We start from the raw sequence: 25,310 nt of genomic DNA on the forward strand, positions 1-25,310 counted from the left end.
GGCCCTCTCTCCGCGCGCGCGCCGCTGACGGGCGGGCCCGCCCGCCACCCTCGCTGATGGGTGGGGCCCACCTGTCATCCCTGTCCTCCCGCCGCTCCCGCCGCCTCGCCCGCGCCCTAGCGCCGCCGCCGCCGCCAAATCCGCCGCATCCCGTCGTCCCCGCGTGCAATCAATAGGGGGGAATTATTCCCCGTGATTCCCTCTCTCTTTCCCCCCATTTTTCCCTCCCTCTCTCCCTCGGATTCGTTTGGAAACCTCTCCCCTAACCTCGCCGGCGCCATCAATGGCGGCCGGATCTTCCGCGCCCGTTTCCCCCTCGTCCGGCCGCTCTCTCCCCCTCCCGACCCTATATAAACCTTCCCCGTGCCTCCCTCCACCGTTTCCGCCACTCGCCGCCCTCTCTCCCCGTCGGAATCGAGCTCGCGCCGTCGCTCTCTCTCTCCGCCGTCACCGCCGAGCTCCGGTCCGCCGCCGTCGTCGCCCCGGACCACCTCCCGCCTCGGCGTCGCCACCTTCGGCTTCACCGCATCCCCGGCGACCTCGTCCACCCCTCCGTTTCGCACGCCGACCGCCGGAGCACCGTCGACCCCGTCCTCCCGAGCCGCGCCGCCGCCTTCCTCCGCTCCGGTCGCCGTTCCCGTCGTCGCCGTCGACCCGGGGTGAGCCGTGGACCGCCGCTTCTTTTCCCCCTTCCCTTCCCCTCTCTCGGCCGCCGCTCCGCCGTGCCTATGGCCGCCGCCGGCGACCATAGGGGCGCGGGCGCGCCGCCTCCCGCCACTGCGCCGGCGTGGCCGCCTTCGAGCGCACCGTGCGGCTGCCGCGTGGGGCCCGGCTGTCAGCCGCCCGCGCCCTCGGGTGCGGCTGACGCGTGGGACCCACGGCGCCGGCCGGTGCAAGCCCGGGTGCGCCCGGTCCACCATGGACCGTGGGGCTGCCGCGTGGGCCCCACCCCCGTGGACCCGGTCCGCGCGCCCCTCCCCTCGGCTGACGCAATAAATCCATTTTAAATTAAAATTTAAATGAAGAAATTCGCAAATATTCATTTAAAGAGCATATAAACTTCAAATGGCCATAACTTGGCCATTTGAACTCGGAATTGGACCGTTCAAGTCTCTAATTTTTCCCTAAGAAGTCAAGAACCCATTTTTGTGCTTTGTTTCTGCTTGTTATATGGAGTTTATTAGAGTAAAAGCCTTTTCTTTTCCGTTGGTCGTGTAGACGCTGCAGCTTCGGAGGATCCGCTCTTCGTGGAAGTTGAAGCCGGCGTTTTGGGAAAGCGAGCAAGGCAAGTCACATCATCCTTGAACATATTGAATCCCAGTTTATAAAATTATGTTGCTTTAAATTATTGCATTATCGCTTTATTTAAATTCCCGCGTTATCACTGTTTTATCTAGCCATGCCTATCTACCTTTGTTATGACCTTATTATTATTGTTATTGTTATTATTACCTTGTTCACCCTAGATTAAACAAAACCCCAACTAGTGGACACTCTACTCATAGTACCACTAGTATAATTTTAGGTAGATGCTTCGCTGATTAATTAGGTAACATTAGGCGGTTTTACAACTCTAGACTTTGGGATATTCATATCACCTGGACACTTTGGAATTGTTGGTTTATTGTGGAATTGGATTCACACCGCCCCCTCTATTCAAAATCCCCAAAATGGTTTTAGGCTGGGCTCGGGGTGCATGGTTTTGATAGTAGCACCTCGGCCATATAAGGACCGGTCTTCGGGCCTCTGTTGCAAAGCACTACCGTACTTCCACATGTCTAGTGGGTAAGGCTTAGTTTGTGGCTCAGTCTGGTTATAAACAAAAGTACACGGATGGAGATGGACGAAGTCGGGGGTCGATGGACATCTCTAGGACAAATGAAGGCTACACGAGCTGCGGCCCGGTAGTCGAGATGTCATGGCACAGGGCTGGTGTCCTGCTGCTAGGGGCTCAATCCTGCCTACCTGTCCCGGAGGTTCTGGCCGTAGGTGGGATTGGGTCGGTACTCTTGTCTATGGCTAGGATGGGTTGGGAACTATGTCACGTCTTCCGTCCGTATACCGTGGTGGTATGTGGCACGTGGTTACACGTGAGAAAGATGTGTCTTGTGGGTAAAGATGTACACCTCTGATCAGAGTATAATCTATTCGAATAGCCGCGCCCTCGGTTATGGGCAAGCCAAGCAATGTACCCAAGTTAGTGTTTTAATTCTTAAAATTTGCTCAACAACTAAAATGTGGAATGGTTGGCCTGGGTTGGCTTGGGACGAGCTGGGACCCAGGGTCGGGTTGCCAGTTCGGTCTGAATCATCGTAGGCCTTGGGTTAAGGCAGGTTCGTGCGGGTTCACGACCTTGATTAATAATACTGTGTAGCTCTAGGATCGTCTTTTTAAAATGGCTTTGGGCAACTAAGTGACTTTTAAATGCTGTTTTCTGCAAAACTTAACCCCTATATCATTACCCCTTGTACCCCCTTGCATTAATCGTGCATCCGCCGGTGTGGCTTGCTGAGTACTGTGGTTGTACTCATTCTTGCTCTATCTTTCTCCCCCCTTCAGTAAGAGAAGCTTTGGAGAAGAAGTCTTAGGTGGAGTCTTGGCTTACACCCCAGTTGAGCGCCTGTGAAGATGGAGCCGTAGGCCCGCTAGTCCACTGCTGTTTATTTTTGATTGTTAGGCCTTAAGTGCCTTTGTAATAATGTAAATATTATCGATATAATAAAGATGTGTCTTTTATATCATGTTTGTATGGTGTACCCCGGCTTTTCCTGGGACGGGGATTAATACACTAGCGTTAGGGAAAATGCAATTTTCTCGGTCGCGACAGCCTTCCTTCGATCTCGTGCGCTTGTCGCTTGAGGTCGGCAACTTGGCGTCGGACCAATCAGCAGCTGTTTGCTTCCGACCATTGAATCGATGCACGCCTGCCATCCAGATCCCCATCACTCCACTACTGGGGAGACCCTTTTTACTCCCGGTTCGGAACCTCATGTAGTACCGGTTTTCCAACCGAGACTAAAGATGGGCATCTTTAGTCCCGGGTGAAATAACCGTTCTTTAGTCCCGGTTGATAATACCAACCGGGACTAAAGAGATGGTAGGGGTAATCCCGGTTGGTCCTTTTTTTTCATTATTTCTTTGCTAATTGACAGAGTTAATCCCTGTATTTTCTCCCAAATCGAGTGAAATGCATATCCTCAAATCAAACCCCCAAATCTCCAAATTAAAGTAATATCCCAAATCATTCACATCACAAATCCTAAGTTACTTATACACACAAATCAAATACATCACAAATCTAAAAAAATACACACAAATCAAATACATCTCACATGAATCACAAATTCTAAAAAAAAAAGAAATTATACATCTCAGCGTGAATCACAAATTATAAAAAAAACAGAGAAAGGACGGCACGGCTTGCCGCCGCTCGTGCCGGCCGCCACCAGGCATGGCCCCGCCGGCCGCCGCCTGCCCACCGCCGCTGACCGCCGGATGGGAGGAGAGGGGAGAAGGAGGAGAGGGGAGGAGGGGGAGGAGGAGATAGGAGGGGAGGAGGAGGAAAGGGGATCTGAGGGGAGGAGAGGGGATGAGATCGATCCAATGTTATCTAAATATCCCGGTGAGGAGGAAAGTTCGTGTAGGACTTAATCAATCAGAGATGGGAAATAAATATTTACTCCCAGATTGGTAACTTCAACCGGCACTAAAAATAGATTTGGGACTAAAGATCTAAATGATCTTTACTCCCGGTTGTTACTACCAACCCGGACTAAAGATACCACTTTAGTCCCGGTTGGTAGTATCAACGGGACTAAAGATCCTCGGCCCCTCTGACAGGGGATGAACCAGGATTAAAGATGAATTTTTTTAACCGGAAAAAAAAACAACCAATCGAAACTAAAGATCAAAATTTTTTTAACCAGGACTTAAAAATAATTTTTAGTACGGACTATTGTGAAAATCAGCCGATCCAGGAAAAATTATTTTTCCAGTAGAGCTCTCTACCTGATGATCTCATCCCCTGTGCAGCCATCGACGGATGTACGCGGGCTGCCAAAGATTGTCGCTCCCCCGTCCGATGATGGGGAAATGATGAGTTCTGGAGAGTGTTTCTTTCTTTCTTTTTCCGTTTTTTATATTTTTTTAGTGCTCATATAGATATAGCGCTCATCGCCTCTGAGTTTGAGGCCAAAACACCGACGGAAGACCGTTGAAAATATCTTCCCTCGCAACTTCTACAAAGAGGACACTGATAAATAAATAAAATTAATATAAGATGATCTCAACTGAAATGGCAAAAAAAGGGATTCGAACAAGATTAAGAGGAAACCACAAGGTCCTCATTTGAATTAGAAAACTCATACAAGTGTTATTTAATTTAGTATTATATTCCTAATCATCTAAACTTAAGATTTTTTAGTCTACTAGGAAAAATGCCCGTGCATTGCTACGGGAGGGAAAGACCGTGATAGCAGGTGTCGTTCTATGCTGGAGTTCACAATGTCAATGAAGAAGTAGTAGTTCCGACGGAGCTGGTGGAGCTGATGACGGTAGTGTGCAGGCACCTTGGTTGTTAATGTTGCACCGTCGGAGATGCTTAGTGCGGGCTGACTACAGCAAGACGGTATCAGGAGCTCTCGCCGGCATGGTAATCATGTTTTAAGTGATACCGTCATAAATTTTCATATCGATTCAGTTCCAAGAAGGATATTGTGATAGGCGGATCACCCAAAAAATTCTTAGCCCAACACATAAATATATGTATGTGAAAAGAAACTTTTGAAAAAAGAAGGAAGAAGAGTTCGTTTTTAATATATTATGATGCACATTTGATCCCCATATAAAAGTTCTAGCTATGTCACTGGTATTGTTAAATCTATTATTAATTATTCATTTTAATTTTTTATTAAGGGAGTATTGTTTTCAATTTATAAATTAATTACATCTGAGGTTTAAATAGTAGTATTTTTCTCCTCAACAAATTAAGTGAGAGATGAGAAAAATGAAAGGCATAGAGTACCAGGGGGAAAAAAAAAGAGAAAGAAAGCAGAGCACCAACCAGATAAGTATAGATACGATCCATATACTCCAAAAATCAGTCTCTTCTTCACTTTCCCCACCAGCTCTCCTTTCCTTGTCTCCCCCGATTCAACTCCCCACCACCGGCCACCTCTAGTACATCGCCATGGTTCTTCCCTGCGTACTGGCCCCCCATCTCCGAGCTCCTTCCCTCCGTGCTGCCGCCCTCCCCGCTCTTCACCTCATGCGCAGCTTGAGCAGTCAACGGGGCGGAGTGGCCTCGGCAGCGGCACGGAGTGTACTCCGCGGCGGTGGTCTGCTTCCGGTCGGCCTCTCCTCCTTCCCTTCCAGCCGCCAAGGCGCATGTGAATTGGCGGGCGCCTCGTCGACATCATCTGCGGCATCGGCGCCATCACAGTGGCTTGATCTGCGGTTGTTTCTTGGTCTCCACGCCACCGGCAACCTCCTGCAGTCATGGCGGCCGTCGATCCGCACCGTGCCTTCCGGATCCAGTGTTCGGCTGTGCGTAGGGCGCGAGCTGCTGTCCAGATTCGCTCAGGGCCTCCGATGGTGACGGCATGCGTCAGCTGTGTCAACGACGGCAAGCTTTCCCCTTCGTCGAGGCAGATCGGTTGTAGACGGCGGCTTGCGTCGAGGCAGGTCATTGCTTCTATCGATCGAGGTCTGTCATTCACTATTAATCATCCCTCTATCACCTGATCTAAAATTTCAGATACAACACAGGAGGTCTCTGATGTCGATCGATTATGTTTCAGTTCTAGGTTGGCAGATTGTTCTTATTTTGTGTTTACTGGATCAGCTGGGCTGCAAGGTAGCGGTACTGGACGTGGTCATGTTCGTTGATATGGACTTCCAGAACAAGCTGATCGACAGCCTATCAAGGTTTGTTGTGAAATTGATTTAACACGCTTATGTCTTGATTCTTTAATCATGTCAAACATGTCAGATTGCAGTTTGCTTGGTGTCATTGTGCCTAGTTTCAGCATGTTTTCAGAATACACGATCATGCATTTACGTACTTCTGATTGAAAGAAAGCGTGATGGGAAAATAATGATGATGATGACAGTGTCTTTGCATTACTTGTAGAATCTGCGATGCGTACAAATAGGTAAAAAAAAAAGGCGTTTGGCACAATACAGTAATACCATGTAGCTAGTAACTATTTCTAACTCTGAGTATTATTGTAGTTGATACACCTAAGCAAGTCTCGTATACCACTTGGTATGTTGCTCTCACATTTATTCTCTGCATACTCTAATAATTGTGCCAAAAATGCTTCCGTACTTCATAGCTGAAGCCATCCTTTAAAATTGGAAATTGTATTCCTTCATCTCTGCATGTGCGCATGAAAAGGGAAACAAGATAACCGGATAGTTCCCTAAAAAGATTAAATTGTTAGCTGAGTTTGTGTTAGAGAAATATAATAGTTAGTTCTGATGGGATTTTAAAAAAAATGTTTACCTGCTCTGAATTGGAACATTTGAAAGGAATATTTGCCGCCATAGGTTGATATCCTCGTTCCACCTAGATCCAGGGCATACTTTAGCCATGGCTTTTGCCAAGTATTCAGCAATGCATAAAAGTTGTTTCACATATCTTGCGTTTGGATTGTTCTCGTAAATTGGATCAATAGGAGTCGGGTCTAATACATACAGAGTTCTCGTATCTTGGTCCAACACTATTAGAATGAAGGTATCACAGTACTCTACGGGGATAAGAATCTGCAAAAGGCTAATTATTAGTGGGATAGCAAAAACCATGGTGCTAATGGGTAAAGGGATGCTAACTTACCAATTTGCATTATGAGACATTGTAGTCAATATCAGCCCAGCTACAAATTGAATCCACCAGTTGTTCAATATTTAGCTGTTGACAGTAGTCCGGGTGTCGTCCAAATTCAGTAATAATCTATATATATGGTACAGGGTATATAATAAAAGAAATGTTTAAGAACATGAGTAAGAGAGGTGGATATAAGTGACTGTAAAATCATACCCAAAATTGTAGGTCCAAATAGTGCTTTGATATTGTCCCTCTGTTTTTTTTCATCAACTGGATGTCGTCATATGCAAACTTCCGTACAGCCAAGTTGAAACAATTACGATCCATGGGCTGATCCTCCATTAGTATTTCTTGGAGTTTAATTATATAGAGATGTGGGGGCGATCTAGCATGTCCGAGTCGGAATAGAACCTACTGCTATTTGTTTTACGTGTTGGTGGGGTAACTAAATGTCTAAATCCATCTCGGGTTCTAGTCCGAGTTAGGAGTGAATTCGACATCCTACGTCAGGAATTGGGAGTTGGATTAGAAGGAGGGAGGGGGCGGCAGTCCGAATAGGAGAGGGAGGGGCGCACGGCAGGGAGGGGAGGGGGGGGCGGCAGCTCGGCAAGGGGAAAAGGAGGAGGGGAAAACCGAATCTGATAGGGCACCCAAAAGGGAAAGAAAGGAAAAAGGGATGCAGTGCCGTTTTAGGAAAGGAAGGGAAAACGATACGCTGGCGTGTACTTACCTGAACCGGTATTCTCTCACGGTCAGCTATATGTTGCACTTTCTAGAGCCACATCAAGAAAGAACATAAAGATCCTTGTTGCTGTACATGACGACAATTCAAGGAAAAGGAAAAGGAATTCTGAGCAAAGTAGTGATTACTCTATGAGAAATATTAACAACTCAAAGAAAAGGAACAAGCATTCTGACAAGAGTATAAGTGGGACATATATTTCTCTGACAAGAGTATAAGTGGGACATATACAAGAAATATAGTGTATACAGATGTGCTCACGACATAGAATTGTCATTGTTCTAGAATGTATATATGAGATTAATGTCCTCACGACATAGAATTGTCATTGTTCTAGAATACAGGTAATATGTAGTATTATTAACTACACAACAGAGTAATATGTAAAACTATTTCATTGTCTTTTACAGGGAACCCCAAGGATTTGACACTGCTGGTGCAAAATACTCACTACAGGTAATATGTAGTATTATTAACTACACAACAGAGTAATATGTAAAATGCATACAACGGAGTTGTTGGATTACCTGGGATCGACATAGGCGCGGAACTCTCGGTGCCACACTTTGGACTGAGGGAGAGTTATGTGTTGTTTTGTCTTTTACCCAGTGCTAAGTGCTATAAGGCTGCATGTAATTCTTTGTTATGTGCTGTGATTTTTTATACTATGTATGTATATATGCACTTGTTCTCCTGGTGATGCTAACCGAATAGGACTTGGTATAATTCAAACCAAGTCCTATTCGGCCTAAACAGAAACAAAGTCCTAATCAGCCCAAACGGAAACGGATGGGAGTTTGTTTCCTATTTTTGTGGAATCGGACAGATTCATTTATTTTGCCTGATTTTTCTTTTACCGCGTCGATGGAATCGGATTCGATTTCGTTTTTTTTCGCTCGGTTTTTTTACCGCGTTGACGGAGTTGGATCGTTTTTCTTTTCTTTTTTTCGCACGTTTTTGTTCGCCCGTTTTTTTTTTATCAGACAACTTTGGTTTTTTTTTCGCCCTTTTTTTTTTTTCTGATCGGACAGTTTTGGTTTTTTTTTTCTTTTTTTCGCACTTTTTTTCGCCAGTTTTTTTATCGGACAAACTTGATTTTTTGGGCCCGGTTTTTTTTCTTCGCCCGGTTTTTTTATGGACGATGGAAGCAGTCTTATTTTTTATTTTTTATTTTATTATTATTAAGTAGTAGAGATAAGAGTCTGTTGCATCGCACGGACTATTTGCTAGTAAATAAAACATAGTGAAGGATCAAAATATAACCATTTCATTCGAGAAATGATTTACCGTTCGTGGTTTGTTGGGTACTATAATATTATATCAGAATGTGCTGAAATGATTTATCGTCCATGATTCGTTTGGTACTATAATATTACTAGAAATAATTGCGCGCTTCGCTGCGCCCGTCCAATATCAGAAGAGAAATAAATTTAACAGTATATTTTTTTATATAGCATGTATTTGGATCATTTGCATATTAGAGATGAGCAAGGATAAACAGTAATTGATGAAATAGAATTGTCTTACAAATTTCACAAATCATTCAGTGCACATGATAAATATCACCAAATGTTAAAGTGTCAACAAATAGTGTTGGTCCAAATATGGGAGCCAAGAGAGCAGTGAGTAGTTGACAGCTAGTGTTGTGACCACACTACAGAACTGAGAATCACACAGCAGAGCATGTTAGTGGAGAACTCCTACAAAATGTGGACATTATGAATAAAAACTAAGAAAAAAAACATATCCTCCGGATTAGTCGTTATCTCACATATGAGGCTCCCCAACTGTTCATACTTGCATTTGTGTTCATGAGCTCGTCCATCTACAAATTGCAAAGGCTAAAGGCAGATAGTTGCAAAATAAGAAATAATAGATACATTAGGTGTGGTATGAAGTATTACTATTTATTTTACTGACATATACATATATAAAAAGGATGTAGATTATCACCTTCAGTACAAAACATATATGACCAAATATTACCAGGCATTTGCACATTTCTAAGAATGTACCTTTACCATGCTAGACAACAATTTGGGCAAGCTGCTGCCTATATATATGTATATGATACATTACATATATGATATATCCATCCTGTTATAGCTTATAAGGTAATGGGCATGCTAAACCCAAATGTTATGGCTTGTAGCCAGCAGTCCGATAAAAGAACTCATAGCAGTGTAGCACAGTAGGACTGAATGCCCTGATAACAGCAAGAGTAAACTGTTGGCAAGACATTTACAGATTCATGTCCCTCATGACCTCAATTCAGAAAATGGAAAGAAAAGCTATCTATTGAAACAATGAAGTCACCTAACTAAGCTTAACTTTTTGTATATCTACAAATATCACCTTTTGCCAATATAATTATTACACATTGGGAACCAATACATATACGCAGCACCACGTAATATTCATAAAGAATGAAATTAACAGTGAATTTTAAATTAGAACAGAGTTGACTTCCATTTCGTAAGTAAACTATCCTATATCCAACAAAAAGAATAGTGTCCCACATTCCATAGATACATATTTCATAGGAACATAGGATGATATATACTTGCATACATTCTAATATTTCTTAAAATATAATGGTCTGCAATGTTTTTTGTGAGATTCAGATATAATACAATCCGACTCAACACATCAGTAATAGCAGTGCTAAGGCTCCTTACATGCTGCTGAACCTCACATAGATAAAAATAGGCAAAACTGAAGGTAGAAACAATGGATTGTCATGTGTGACAGCAATAATTGTAAATCATTAATGCTTTCTAAAAGTCTAGGCCTGTAGATTGTACCGATCAGATGAGACCTTTTTTCATGAAGGCACCTAAATTGTAGTGCTAAAAATGCTTTTTCTTTGGGAATGTATTTCAAACCACCCGCAGACCTAGATGCTACCTAGCTGGCTATCCCAAAAGCTAAATGTAAAGGTTATTCTTCAATTTTAGAAGGCACACTGAATTATATGAACTCAAGCAGTTTGAATTATTTTTGGCATACCAACCCTCTAGATGACTCAGAGGAGACGATGATGCGAGCATAAACAACAGATGTACACACTACAGCTGACACGAAAAAAAAAATGGAGAGGTACTATGAGATCATAAGAAAGCCTGGATAGTAGATGATTTACCCATATTTTTCATAGTGTTGCTTTTACAGTGTTAATTAATGATCAAAAGTCGTGCCCCAAATTCCTCCAGGAGGGATCGATGGTTTGATTCCTGGGATTCCTGTACACGAAGAAACCATGTAGATCAAATATGTAATGATGTCATGCTGTGATGATGCGTTAAACCAAACAATGCAACATTTGGTCTTACTTGGTAACCTCGACTAAAGAAAAGAATGAGGAGCAGTCAGTGAAAATCTTGCCCTGTCAGCTGTGACTCATTGTTCTTTATAAGCCAGATGCCTTCCATCAGAAAGTTGAATTGTTTTGGCACTTGGGGGACCTATGTAGAGTTTCTTTGGCAGTTCTACTGGGGTATCATCAACACTCCCTACACCTAATACTGCATACAAAATATTCCTGTTAATCAAGCGATAAAAAATTGATCCCTACATTAAGAAATTGTTTACTTGGATTTCGCATTTTTCACAAATCAATTGAAGTCCATAGTGCATTGACAAAATGATTGTACAATGTGTAGCATGTAAAAGAGGGTAAGGGAGCACTTCTGGTTAGAAATTCTACATGCTAGCATGCATCAAGTTCGCATATAAGCAACCAAGTGCTATAAAACTCAAAAATAAGAGGGCAAAAAGAATCCACTTGGCAAGCAATCTGTTGGCACCAAAATAGTAATATCAATACAGCAAAAAAAAAAAGCAGCTAGCTTGACTCAATAGTAAAACAATTGACTGACCAATGACCACAATATTAGACATTAGGTTGATCTGTCATGAATTTCAAACTGCCCGTAGGCCACTATGCATTGTATCCCATGGCCATGAAGGCATAAACACAAGCGCACTAGGCATGGATCCCACAATCCAAAAAATATCTCCTTGAAATAATTACACGCTTTAACCAATATATATCTGGAGTAACGCGGACAATAGAAACGCCGCATAAAGAGACATATTGATTCTAAATCCAAACAAAATTTTAGGGGAAAAAAAGAGCACCAAATAGTTTGTTAGATCCATCCCCTCTAATGACTGAACACTAAGCTTGCACACCCATATCATACATCGTGATGCACGACGGCATAAACCAAACCTGCACGCTGAGGCGTAGCCAGAGCCTCACTCGCACGCAAGGCAGAGAAGATCCGGGAGGGATGAGAGATCACCGGGGGATTACCGATGAGCGTGACGAACGCGACGGCGGCGGCGACGACCTAGCACCTGACGGGGTCGCGGTCCTCGGCGAGGTACTCGTTCATGAAGCTAAGGCGCTCCCTCACGGCCACGGCGGGGCCCCTGAGCCGCCGTGCGAGCTCGCTGTCCTCGGCGCCAGTGAAGCTCTGAGCGGCCAGATCCACCGGGGGGAGACGAAGCGCCGTATCGACGGCCTGCTAGCGGATCTGGCACTACACAAAGCAGGGTGGAGAAGATGGTGGTGGTGGCTCACGACCCTTTCGTCCGGGCGGCCAGAATCGCCTGTAGAGAGGAGGGGGTCACCGGATTCGACGCCCCTGGTCTCCTCGCTGGCAGATGAAGTGGCCTGACTGGGGAGAGAGGCGGGGGCGGTGCAGCGGCGGTGAGAGGAGGGTGAGGACGCGATGCGCGTGAGGAGAGGAGGGCGGGCGAGGGAGGAGGGCGAGGCGACGCGGGCGAGAAGAGAGCCGAGCGGCCGAGCCGCGCGAGGTCGAGGGCAGGAGACTGAGGTGGCTAGGGTTTTTGGCAAATCTAGGCCGTCCGTTCCTCATCCAACGATTTCACGATGGTGGAAGAGCAGCCACGCTGGGACACGTGGACGGCTAGATCTTCCTTCGCGCGTGATCGAAAGGACCTCAATAGCCTGAACCGGAACACAATTAACCAAAGATGAGGCGTATTTCTGAAAATATTAATGAGGTGGCAAGCTAATCTTCCCCATTCCCACGGTGTTTAAGTAAAGTAATATATCAGAATGTGCTGAAATGATTTACCATCCATAATTCGTTGGGTACAATAAGGGGTTTCCTAGAACGCGCGTACGCGCCAGCAGTTTAGCTGACGCGCACGCCAGCTGGGCCGTCCCTGCACCTTTTTTTTTCTTTTTTCGCACTTCTTTTCTCCTCCAACGCGTTTTTCTTTTTTCTTTTTTCGTTTCTTTCCCATTTTTTTTCAATCTTTCACACACCACTTTACAAATGTAGAGTTGAAAGTTTTAGATTTTGATTTGAAAGTTTTCAAATTTTGTGTTAAAAGTTTTCAAATTTTGAGTTGAAAGTTTTCAAATCTAGGTTGAAAATTTTAAATTTGAATTGAAAGTTATTAAAATTTGACTTCAAAGAATTCAAATTTTGAGTTGAAAGTTTTTAAATTTTGTGCTGAAAGTTTTCAAATTTGAGTTGAAAATTTTCAAATTTTAAGCTGAAAGTTTTCAAATCTGGGTTGAAAGTTTTCAAATCTAGATTGAAAGTTTTCAAATCCGGGTTAAAAACTTTTTAAAATGACTTAAAAATTTTAAATTTTAATTTGAAAGTTTTAAAATTTAAATTGAAAGTTTTAAATATGAGTTAAAAGTTTTTAAATTTGAGTAGAAAGTTTTCAAACTTTAACCCAATAATAATTACGGTCTAACTACTCGGAAAAAATGAGCGCGCTAATCCTCATGCTAATCGTGTTTTACTCTGTAACGGGCCGCCATACTCTGTGAGCAACGTGGACAGCACACGCGTACGTGTGGGCCCGGTCGGCCGGAGTGCGCGCCCGCAGTGCGTATACGCTAATTAGCAAATCTAGTACAATAGTACTATGATAGTACTTGCCTGTGAGACAGACCTAGAGCCTGGACACACCCCAAGGTGTGGGCCGGGTAGTAATGAACCCATACCTTGAAAAGAAAGAAGTTCACCTACCATCCCTTAACTTTAAATCGAGTTTGTAAGACATCCCAGAAATCTCCATCCCTAAACTATATAAAACCCTCCAATTTAGGTTCAATAGCATTATATATGTCTAGTCATTAGAAAAGTAAAGATATGTGGGACCCATATGAAATTTATCATCTTCTTTCTTATTTTTTCTTTCCAAACCTGATGCGGCCAGCCGGCGAGGGTGAGAGAGGCGGCCGGCGCAAGATGGGGAAGGGGATAGGCGGCTGGCGTGCGATGGCGGCAGGCCACCGCATGGGCTGCTGTCGGTAGTACTGGATCTGCGCGCCTGCGGCGCCCACCCCTCAGCCGCCGCCGCTCCCCGAGTCCGCCTCCACCTCCACCTCTGCTTCAGCCACAGATGAGGCACCCGTGGTCATCATCTCCGAGGCGTTGCAACACGTCGAAGTCCCCCCGAGCAGCCGCAGCCGCGGCCAAGCGCGAGGCGGACATCACGGACGGTGGCGCCATTGTAAAAGCAGAAGCTGTCCATGATGGCGTCGACGTAGCCGAGGACCAGGTTCGTCTCTCAGTCTCTGCCAGGCACGGCCCGCCGCAGAACGCCTCTGCCGCCGTCGACGGCACACGCAGCGCTCCCTCCGGCCCTAGCCTGTACTGCCCCTGGAACCCGCTGTATATCTTCACCCAACCACCAATGCAAGAACACACGCATCCAGGATTGCAGAACTTCAGAAAGCGTTTTCTGCTTGAACTCTTTTTTTCTTTTTCTTTTTTGGCTGAAGCTGTTTCAAGTATTGCTCAAGTTTGATTACATACTGTCAGTGATGTACTTACATAGCGATCGTTGAAGCAGATGATGGCCGTGGCAACGATGCATGTCTTCAGTGCTTCTTTTCTGACCATGGAAGGCTGTTGCTGTAGGAATAAGTCTTGGCTGGTTGGTCTTGGTCTTGTGGTGCCTTTTTCCTGCTTTTCAGCTTTCTAGGACAGCATCTCTTTCTAGGACAGCATCTCTACTTTCAGTTTGAGATGCTCTAGGACAGTTTGTTGGGATGCTCTGCTCTAGGACAGTTTGTTGGGATGCTCTAGGACAGCACCCTCTTAGACTAGCATGGCTGCATGGCTGCTACAAGCAGCTATAAATATGTATCCAATCCTCTTTGGGAGGACATGGCTTTTGTGTTTAGTGAATGAAGAAAACCAGAAAATTGCCCCATCTCGAGTGCCATCCTCTTCTCAATGAGAGTAACCATTGAAATTCTAACATCTGGTATCAGAGCAACACTTTCCTGTAGGCTAAACATCTCTTGTTCCACCCCTTCCCAAGCTCGGTTGAGCTCTCAGCCAGCAGCAGCACCAGTTGCTCCTCCTTCCCCTTTCCCTTCCCCCTCTCCACGCAGCAGCCCCCCGCAGGTGCGCCATGTCCGACGCTCGGTCTCGGCGTTCGGACGCCTCGAGCACTCGGCGTCAGCAGGACGCCGAGCTCGCCGCAGCAGAAGAGCGCAGGCGAGCAACAGCTCAGACCGCTGCAGCAGCAGCGAGGGCAGCCAGACTGGCGGCAGCGGAGTTGGCAGCAGCCAGGGCGGAGGCGGAGGCGGAGGCGGCGGAAGATGCGGCATGTGCGGCGGAGGTAGAGGTTGAGACCTTGCGCAGCAGCATCAACGGCTCCATCGCCGGCGACATCACCGCCGACAGGGAGCTTGAGGAGCTGGCAAGAGGAAGGGCACGGGAGCGGGCAGAGCGGTGGGCAGCAGCCCACCTCCACGGCGGTGGCGGCGGTCCAAGGGACCACGGGCCCGCCAACGGGAACCCAGATGGGCGCGGGCGTGCCGGCGGCAGCCCGGAGCCCGCACGCGGCCCTCGCAGGCAGCGCGGCTCTTTCTCCCCTGACCGGCGCCATGGTCACCACGGCGTCCAGACGGTGGTCAGGGACTTTGGTCCTGGCGGTGGGTGGCCTACCCTCACCAAAACCAACTACATCGAGTGGGCCGCAGTGATGAGGGTGAGGCTCCAGGTGCGGCACATGTGGGAGGCAGTCCGGTACGGCGACGTCGACTACGACGAGGATCGGCGAGCACTGGATGCCCTCATCGCTGCAGTCCCGCCCGAGATGCAGTTCTCGCTTTCCCAGAAGCGGACTGCCAAGGAGGCCTGGGACGCCATCGCTGCGGCACGCATCGGCAGCGACCGCGCCCGCAAGTCCACACTGCAGGCACTCCGCAAGGAGTGGGAGAACCTAGCCTTCAAGCCAGGTGAGGATGTTGATGACTTTGCTCTCCGTCTCAACACTCTCTTGCAGAAAATGGTGCAGTACGGCGACGACACCTATGACGAGGAGAGAGCTGTCGAGAAGCTCTTCCGCTGCGTCCCTGAGAAGTACAGGCAGATCGCTCGCTCGATTGAATCTCTGCTGGACCTCTCCACGATGTCGATCGAGGAGGCGTTAGGTCGCCTCAAGGTCGTCGATGGTGATGAGCCACAGCCTCTCTCGGGGCCCATCACCATCGGCGGGAAGCTCCATCTCACTCGGGAGCAGTGGGAGGCCTCTCAGGGTGACGGGAGGAAGGGGGAGTCATCTTCCCCGACAGGCGGCCGTAAGCCGCGCAAGGCGCGGGGAGGTGTCCAGCTACGGTGGGCGCGAAGACGTGCCGAGGGTGGCGCCCGCAGAGGCGCCCAGGGCGTTGCCACTGGCAACCACAAGCCGGCACGAGACGACGCCTGCCGCAACTGTGTCAAGCTTGGCCATTGGGCCAAAGACTGTCGACAGCCACGACGCGGCCAGGCCCACGTCGCACGGGTGGAGGAGGAAGAGCCGGCTCTGCTCCTAGCTCACGCAAGCATCGAGCTACCTCCAGCGGCACCGGCCGCAGCGGCTTTCCTCCACCTTGATGAGCCGAAGGTACTCGTCTCCCTCTGCGACGGCTCCAGCAACGACAAGGCTGATGGGTGGTACCTCGACACCGGCGCCACCCATCACATGACCGGCCGACGGGAGTTCTTCACCGAGTTCGACTCCAGCGTCCGAGGCTCCGTCAAGTTCGGGGACGCCTCCGGCGTGGAGATCAAGGGTGTTGGCTCCGTGACCTTCACCGCCAAGTCCGGTGAGCACAGGCTGCTCACCGGAGTCTACTACATCCCCGCGTTGAGGAATTCTATCATCAGCGTGGGACAGCTGGATGAGAACGGCTCATGCGTGTTGGTCGAGGACGGACTCATGAGGATTTGGGATCGCCGTCGTCGCCTTCTTGCCAAGGTAACCAGAGGCACTAATCGACTCTACATCCTCAGCGCGCAGGTCGCACAACCAGTTTGCCTCGCCGCTCGTCGGGACGACGAGGCATGGCAGTGGCACGAGCGCTTCGGGCATCTCCACTTCGAGGCCCTGAAGCGCCTCAGTGCCAAGGAGATGGTGCGAGGCATGCCGTGCCTTGACCACGTGGAGCAGCTCTGCGACGTCTGCGTGGTGACGAAGCAGCGGCGGCTCCCCTTTCCCCAGCAGACGAGCTTCCGAGCCAAGGAGCGGCTCGAGCTCGTGCACGGGGACTTGTGTGGCCCAGTGACACCGGCCACACCAGGAGGACGACGCTACTTTCTACTGCTCGTCGACGACCTCTCTCGCTACATGTGGGTGATGGTCCTCGGCAGCAAGGGAGAGGCTGCGGATGCCATCAGGCGCGCGCAGGCCGCTGCAGAGGCGGAGTGCGGCCGCAAGCTGCGCGTGCTGCGCACCGACAACGGCGGCGAATTCACGGCGGCTGAATTCGCGTCGTACTGCGCTGATGAGGGCATTCAGCGCCACTACACCGCGCCGTACAGCCCACAGCAGAACGGCGTCGTCGAGCGGCGCAACCAGACGGTTGTGGGGATGGCTCGGGCTCTTCTCAAGCAGAGGGGGATGCCGGCCATCTTCTGGGGGGAGGCGGTGGTGACAGCCGTCTACATCCTCAATCGCTCGCCTACCAAGGCCCTCGATGGCAGGACACCGTACGAGGCCTGGCATGGGCACAAGCCGGCGGTCTCCCACCTACGGGTCTTCGGCTGCCTCGCGTTCGCCAAGGAGCTCGGCCACATCGGTAAGCTCGACGACAGGAGCACCCCAGGGGTGTTCATCGGCTACGCGGAGGGCTCGAAGGCCTACCGCATCCTCGACCCGGAGACACAGCGTGTGCGCACTGCGCGCGATGTTGTGTTCGACGAAGGGCGAGGGTGGGTATGGGACAAGGCGGTGGACGATGGTTCGACTCCGACGTACGACGACTTCACCATCGAGTACGTCCACTTCGAGGGAGCTGGGGGAGTAGGCAGCTTTTCATCTAGCGTGTCTACCCCAGCCCCCGAATCTCCACCGACTCCGACACCAACACACCCTCGGGCCACGACTTCGACTACGACGAGCTCTTCGTCGACACCACCCCAGCCAGTGACTCCACATGCTCCAGCTCCAACAGCCACTCCTCCAAGCACGTCTACTCCGACGCCAGCTCGTGTTGAGCGCAGCCCGGTGGAGTTCGCTACTCCGCTCTCCCACGACGGGGAGCGCATCGACGCGTACCACGACGGCGAGCAGCTACGGTACCGTACGATGGAGGATCTTCTCGGCGACCAGCCGGTGCCGGGACTGGTGCCTCGCGACTTAGAGGCGCAGTTGCACCTTGCGTGCGACGACGGTGAGCCTCGGTCTTTTGCAGAGGCCGAGAAACACGCGGCATGGCGTGCCGCGATGCAGTCGGAGATGGACGCGGTTCAGGAGAACCGCACCTGGGAGCTTGCTGACCTCCCTCGTGGTCACCGCGCAATCACCCTTAAGTGGGTGTTCAAGCTGAAGAGGGATGAAGCCGGAGCCATCGTCAAGCACAAGGCTCGCTTGGTGGCACGCGGTTTCGTGCAGCAGGAGGGGATCGACTACGACGATGCCTTCGCTCCCGTGGCACGGATGGAGTCCGTGCGACTCCTTTTTGCGCTGGCTGCTCAGGAAGGCTGGGGCGTCCATCACATGGACGTCAAGTCGGCGTTTCTAAACGGCGACTTGAAGGAGGAGGTCTACGTGCACCAGCCGCCGGGATTTGTGATCCCCGGCAAGGAGGGCAAGGTGCTACGCCTGCACAAGGCCCTCTACGGCTTGCGGCAGGCACCGAGGGCGTGGAATGCCAAGTTGGATTCCACGCTCAAGGGGATGGGCTTCGAGCAAAGCCCGCACGAGGTGGCCATCTACCGGCGGGGCATTGGAGGAAATGCCTTGCTGGTGGGTGTCTACGTCGACGACTTGGTGATCACCGGCACCAAGGATGCGGAGGTCGCGGCGTTCAAGGAGGAGATGAAGGCCACTTTCCAGATGAGTGATCTGGGGCCTCTCTCCTTCTACCTGGGGATCGAAGTGCACCAGGACAACTCCGGGATCACGCTTCGACAGACCGCCTATGCCAAGCGCGTCGTTGAGCTGGCTGGGCTCACCGATTGCAACCCAGCTCTCACTCCGATGGAGGAGAGACTGAAGCTGAGCCGCGACAGCACGGCGGAGGAGGTGGATGCTACACAGTACCGACGTCTTGTGGGGAGCCTTCGCTACCTCACCCACACACGGCCGGACTTGGCCTTCTTCGTCGGCTACGTCAGTCGGTTTATGCAGCGACCGACGACGGAGCACCAGCAGGCCGTGAAGAGGATCATCCGCTACGTTGCGGGGACTCTCGACCACGGTCTCTACTACCCGAGGTGTCCTGGCAAGGCACACTTCGTCGGGTACAGCGACAGCGACCACGCCGGCGACATTGACACCAGCAAGAGCACAAGCGGGATTCTCTTCTTCCTCGGCGAGTGCCTCGTTAGCTGGCAGTCAATCAAGCAGCAGGTGGTGGCCCTGTCCAGCTGCGAGGCCGAGTACATGGCGGCATCCGCCGCTTCGACCCAGGCGCTCTGGCTTGCTCGACTACTTAGTGATCTCCTCGGCAGAGATACTGGAGCGGTGGAGCTCAGGGTGGATAGCAAGTCCGCTCTGGCCCTGGCAAAGAACCCCGTTTTTCACGAACGGAGCAAGCACATCCGGGTGAGGTACCATTTCATCCGAAGCTACTTGGAGGAAGGGAGCATCAAGGCGAGCTACATTAACACCAAGGACCAGCTTGCGGATTTGCTCACCAAACCCCTTGGGAGAATCAGTTCCTTGAGCTTTGCTCCCGGATCGAGATGGCTCAACTTTCCCACAAGACGGCGCACAAGACTTAGGGGGAGAATGTAGGAATAAGTCTTGGCTGGTTGGTCTTGGTCTTGTGGTGCCTTTTTCCTGCTTTTCAGCTTTCTAGGACAGCATCTCTTTCTAGGACAGCATCTCTACTTTCAGTTTGAGATGCTCTAGGACAGTTTGTTGGGATGCTCCGCTCTAGGACAGTTTGTTGGGATGCTCTAGGACAGCACCCTCTTAGACTAGCATGGCTGCATGGCTGCTACAAGCAGCTATAAATATGTATCCAATCCTCTTTGGGAGGACATGGCTTTTGTGTTTAGTGAATGAAGAAAACCAGAAAATTGCCCCATCTCGAGTGCCATCCTCTTCTCAATGAGAAACCATTGAAATTCTAACAGTTGCTGCCTCGTGTGCGACCACGATGGCGACGGGCACCCAGATGGGGCTGGTGAGCAGAGCGATGGGCCCCAGGAAGTTGAGCGCGACGACGGCGCCGATAAGCGTGAGCCCGGTCAGGAGCAGGAGCTCGGCGCCGGAGGCGACGAGCGTGAGGAAGCCGACAACTTGGGTGGAGCTGGGCGCGTGAGTTTGCACTTTGCACCCGCCGGAGCAGCATCGTCGACGACGAGTTTGGCGCCGTGGGCGCGTACCCATGGCGCTACGGTGCCGGACCGTGCGCGTGCTGCTGCTGATATGCCATTCTCGCGGTTGACCTAGGAGGATGGCAGCTCAAGCGCGGTGCCGTTGCCACCGCTGCCTCTCCCCTCTCCCATCTCCCTCCGGCCGCCTCCCCCTCCCTCCCGAGCTCGTCGGCCGTCTCTCCCCTCTTTGCTGCCACCGGCCTCCTAGACTTGCTGAAGGGAAGAGAAGAAAAGAGTAGAAAGAAGAGATGCGGAATGATCAGTTTACCACGAGCATCTCTTCTTTCTACTCTTTGCTCATCGGAAAAAAAAGAATAAGTTTACCACGAGCAACGAATGATCAGTTTCTTAAAGACCAACATTTCTTTGAGCTCCACCAGGGGCGGAGGACTCGGTATGGCGAGGTGTGGCGCTCGCCATACCTTGATCCTCCCGCGAACCACCCCCCCTCCCCTCCCCGGGCGGCGGCCGCGTCTCCTTCCCGCACCGGCGCGATCGACGAGAAGAGAGGGAGAGCGAGAAGCCGAGAACGCAGCGCGAGAGAGAAGCCGCGTGTGAGAGAGGCCAACCAATTAGATCCATTGGGCTTGTTTTTGTGTAAATGGGCCTTTTGACCATGAAACCCTAATCCAAATTTCCCCAATTCCCCAATCTATCTCCTCCCCAATCCCCAATTCCCCATCTAGCAGCAGAAGAGCAAGCGGCGGCGCTGCGGTCTGCGGTGCGGACGACGGCCGACGGCGATGGGGCGAGCGCCGGTGGGTGTGGGCCTGCTCAAGGTGGGGCGCAGCAGCCGGCAGGGGGTGGGGGCGGGGCTCGGTCGCGCCGCGCGCTGCGCGGCGGCGCAGCGGCGCGGTCGCGCGGTGCGGCGGCGCGGGGCAGAGGCACGACGCGGCGGTGGCCGGCCAGGCAGAGGCAGGCAGGCGCAGGCGCAGTGCAGGGCGCAGGCAGGCGGCAGTGAGAGGCTCAGAGCCAGGCACAGGCAGGGAGGACAGCAGAGCAAGAAAATGGATAGAAAGAGGAAAGGAAAGGCATTGGCTTCACAAAAGAGGTACAATTTCAGAACATCATTTTTCTTGGTTTGAACTTTCAAGTATACAAATTTGATACTAAAATTGCATTTGTGTAATTTGTTTTGTAGATTTGAAGAGTTTTTGGAACCGGGGCTCTGCAAGCGCAATTACTCATGATGAATTGTGAACTTATGACTATTGCTTAATTGTTGCCATTGCCATGTTTGAGATTACGTGGGATAATATTGCGTCATATAATATAGTACATTGAGATTGTTTTTTCTCCCTTTCTTTACACTAGTCTATGGGTCACACTGTCAACACCACCACACCAAATTTTTTTTCCGTCCTCCGCCACTGAGCTCCACCACTTCTCGTGGGCGTTAATTCTTCTTTGGGCAACACGTACTCTGTTTGGTTCCTCATTTTACATACTCGTTTTTAATTACCGTCGACTACGGTCGGTTGATTTCGTTGTTTCTAATCCCCATTTTTTAACCAGCTGCAAGCCTGCAGATTGTATATCTGATATTTTACTTAGCTTTGTGCAGAAGAAAAATGATTTTGACTCCAAATTTTGGATATAGACTAACAAGGAAAAAATAGCCTCAAGTGATACAGTGTTGACCAAACCTGTTAGATAGCAAGGCAATCCCGTAACTGTTTCTCTCATGTGTAGGCTCATAACAAACAAGGTGTCAAGCCCAGTAACTACTGGCCCATTTATGTATTAGCTAGTAGGTTTGTTTTTATAGACGGTACAAGGTAGCCATGCTTCATGTGTCTACTTCTTCCTCAACAGTTAGCTCTCCTTTTGCTTCTTTAATTTGGTTGCTGTCCTGCTTCGAGCAATTAGTTCGTATGCAGGTAGGCACAATTTTCCTCTGCTGGTGTAGGGATTATAAATACCATATACCAACATAGATAACTTATCCGACTAAAAATAGAAGGTGGGTCGAATCCGTATATTATGTATTACATAGGGCTTTGGAAGTTATGTTGTCTTGCACTCCAAGGTACAGTCCATAAGTGTTAGTCCTATAAAGTTATGTAAATATATAAGAACATTTATGTCGTATTCAGCTTGGTTTTCCTTCTCATAACCCTATCCTCAAACCTATACAAGGAGCGCAGGGAGTTCTCTAAGGGCATAACTACAACTAAATCATCAGGTCAATAATATATTCAGCGGATACTATCCTCAAACAGGAGTAGGGTATCATCTCATATCGAGAGGGCCTGAACCTGTCTAAATCGTTGTCTTCACATCCATCCACTTTTCGTCCCTGTGCGCTACCCTCTTTTATCATTGCCGATTTCCATAATCGACAGTTGGCGCACCAGGTTAGGTTTGCGTCGAGTATTTTGCCGACAAGTGCAATAGTATCAACTTTGGGAGCCGACGACTTTGCCATCCCTTTAGGGCAGACTTACAACTTTGGCAGCCTTGACTTTGTTACCAACAACATTGGCAGATCTCTCTCCTCGACTCGGATTCAAACCAGTCGGAGAAGGGCCACATTGTCTTGTCAATGTTCAACCTTCCAAACGCCTCCGATACCTACTCAATGGCGTTCTTCTCTTATGTGATTTCAAACTACTCGAGGAGATCATCGATGTCGACTCAGATTCGTGACACCTCCAACAACACCACAACTTATCCATAGATCACCTTGCGACTTCCTTTGCTCCTCGCCATCCCCCCTAGGGTTTGATCTGGACATGCTTCATCAAAGTCCGGACCAGGGCTTAGGGATATAGGCGTCATGATCTAACCAATCGATTCCTGCAGCGTTACTGAAATCGTCAATAGCTTCGACTACACCGACAACTACAACGACTTGGACACCGAAAGCGTCAACAACTCTAAGCAACCTCGGCCGCTGCTTTTCCTACGCCAATTGACGCTTGAGCTGTGGCTTCGTCGTCCATCCGAGCCACCACTGTGCACTACCCCCTTTGGCCGCCTTTTGCCATCGTCGCGGTCGCTGCTCAGCCACGCCATTGACGTCAATAGCTTTGTTGTGCCAAGGAGCTCCTCAACAGCCTCTTCCCCACCGCTGGGAGCCGCTAGAACCACGTTCCTCGTGCGTGGTGAGCCAACACCTCATCGTTGATCTCCGGCTAGCATTTCTCACCGTGCCTCGACTCCTCTCCCTCCCATAACTCCTCCTCCTTCCCTGGTCACGACCGTCCCTGTCCGCCACTCCCGTCTTGCAGATCATCGTCGGAGCACCGCTCGTGCCACCGTCCTGAGAAGCGCCACCGCCTTTACTCCCTGTCGCCTCTTGTCGCTGGTACGCCATCGGTGAGCCTCCCCTACCCTCATCGTCTCCCTACGCCGCCTCTCGTGCATGTTGCCATGCCGACGGGCGCCGCTACCTCCGCTCGTGGCTATCTGATCCATCCTTAGGGGATCTGGGCTGTCCACGCAGCCGTGCCACCTTGGCATGCCGAGCTATTGTGGCCGCCACATGGCTACCACGTGGTGCACGCGCACCCGAGCCACGGTGGACCATCCTCCTTTGACCCAGCGACTGGTGGGGCCCACTTGTCGTTGCAACATTCCCCACGGCTCATCACAAACCTTATTAATTAGGCAATAAATCGAGTTAATTTCCAGAAATTCATTTAAATGGTTCAAAACTTCTAAAATTCATAACTAATTCATATGAACTCCAAATTGAGTCATTCAACTTGCAAAATTTATCTAAAATTGAGCTCTACTTGTTTTTTTTGTCACTTTCCATGTACTGTTTACTTGGCTTTTATTAGGGTTTTCCTCGTTGTCGTGCTAGCGCATAGATTCCGTCTTTTCAAAAGATCGTGTTCACGAGGAAAAGAGGTTGGAACATTTACCGAAGAAGCAAAGAAGTCACACATCCCCCTTGAGCATGTTAACCCTACTTTATAAAATGTTTTACTGTTTGCAATTGAAGCATGTTTTTCTTATTCCTATCTGCTTGCTTGTGCCATGTTTACTTGATATCCATCCTGTGTCAAACTCTGGTGATAATTTGACTAGCTTGCATCATTACGTGGACCTGGGCAAAATTATATATGCTTAATCATACTTAAATTACAACTAGCTCACCTAATGGGATAATCACATTACCTATATTTAGTATCTTGATGAAGCGGATCCACCTACTCCGTTTCTAAAATACTAAGGATGGATCCAATGATAAAGATAAATAGCACAAAGCAAGAACTCCAAAATGAGCAGAATGCCACGACTCCCGCGTCACTCCTAGGGCAGGGGCAACACGGGTGGTGACCGCCGCCGCCACACCACCACCCCTGCCTCCTTCTCTGCCTCGCCGCCACCCGAGCGGGCCGCCAGAAACCACACGGTCGGAAAGGAGACAGCAGCAATGCCTCCTTTCTTCTCCCCGAGGGCGCCGGGTCGTAGCCCACAACCTCACCTGGTTCTAGGGCAACGACGACTATGATGCTGGGCCGATGGCTGGTTGCTGGTGGCGTTGACGGCGGAGAGAGCGGCAATGTTGAAGGCGAGGCAGAGCCCGTCGGAACGACAGTGCAGAGGCGGTGTCGACCAGGGCGATGATGGCAAGGCAGCGCCATCGGATCTAGCGTCCCCTGGCCATATCCGGCCACCTCACGTCTGGATCCAGCCTCCCCGACGTGGGTGGCAGGCCCTCGAGCTAGCTGCGGTAACAAGGCGGCGGGGTGCATTTCGGAGGCGGCGGGGTGAGATAGGAAGGAGGCGATGGTGCGGGAGGCCAACTCCTAAGCCGGTAGCAGGGACGAGGCAACGGCGTGCGGTTGCGATGTGGTAGGGCGAGGAAGGAAGGGCGCGGCGGTGCAGCGGGACGGTGGGCATGCTCGCGTGGTGTCGACGGCGTTGAGGAAGGTGGAGGCGACGATGGGGATAGGAGCTGGGAATA

At 50.0% G+C, this 25,310-nt stretch overlaps 1 protein-coding gene and 2 long non-coding RNA genes across 4 annotated transcripts; 2 read left to right on the forward strand and 1 right to left on the reverse strand.

Annotated features, from left to right (window-relative positions):
* Positions 1-5,100: 5,100 nt before the first annotated feature.
* LOC4342944 (uncharacterized) lies at positions 5,101-8,375 on the forward strand. Its single transcript, XM_015789655.3, has 3 exons — positions 5,101-5,704; positions 5,799-5,925; positions 7,979-8,375. The coding sequence occupies exons 1-3, from the start codon at positions 5,497-5,499 to the stop codon at positions 8,058-8,060; spliced, it is 417 nt and encodes a 138-aa protein (XP_015645141.1). The 5' UTR covers positions 5,101-5,496; the 3' UTR covers positions 8,061-8,375.
* Positions 8,376-9,456: 1,081 nt separating this feature from the next.
* Positions 9,457-12,333, reverse strand: LOC4342945 (uncharacterized). Of its 2 annotated transcripts, XR_010742433.1 has the most exons (4): positions 11,887-12,333; positions 10,901-11,092; positions 10,711-10,810; positions 9,457-9,774 (listed from the first exon to the last, which is right to left on the reverse strand). It is a non-coding gene; the product is annotated as an uncharacterized lncRNA (long non-coding RNA). The 2 variants fall into 2 exon arrangements; XR_001547150.3 differs by lacking the exon at positions 9,457-9,774 and having other exon boundaries at positions 9,969-10,810.
* An 8,721-nt stretch (positions 12,334-21,054) lies between these two features.
* Positions 21,055-21,697, forward strand: LOC107281535 (uncharacterized). Its single transcript, XR_001547378.3, has 2 exons — positions 21,055-21,440; positions 21,531-21,697. It is a non-coding gene; the product is annotated as an uncharacterized lncRNA (long non-coding RNA).
* The last annotated feature ends 3,613 nt before the right edge of the window (positions 21,698-25,310 follow it).

The sequence above is a fragment of the Oryza sativa genome, chromosome 7 (assembly GCF_034140825.1).
Source record: "Oryza sativa Japonica Group chromosome 7, ASM3414082v1".
Lineage (NCBI taxonomy): Eukaryota > Viridiplantae > Streptophyta > Magnoliopsida > Poales > Poaceae > Oryza > Oryza sativa.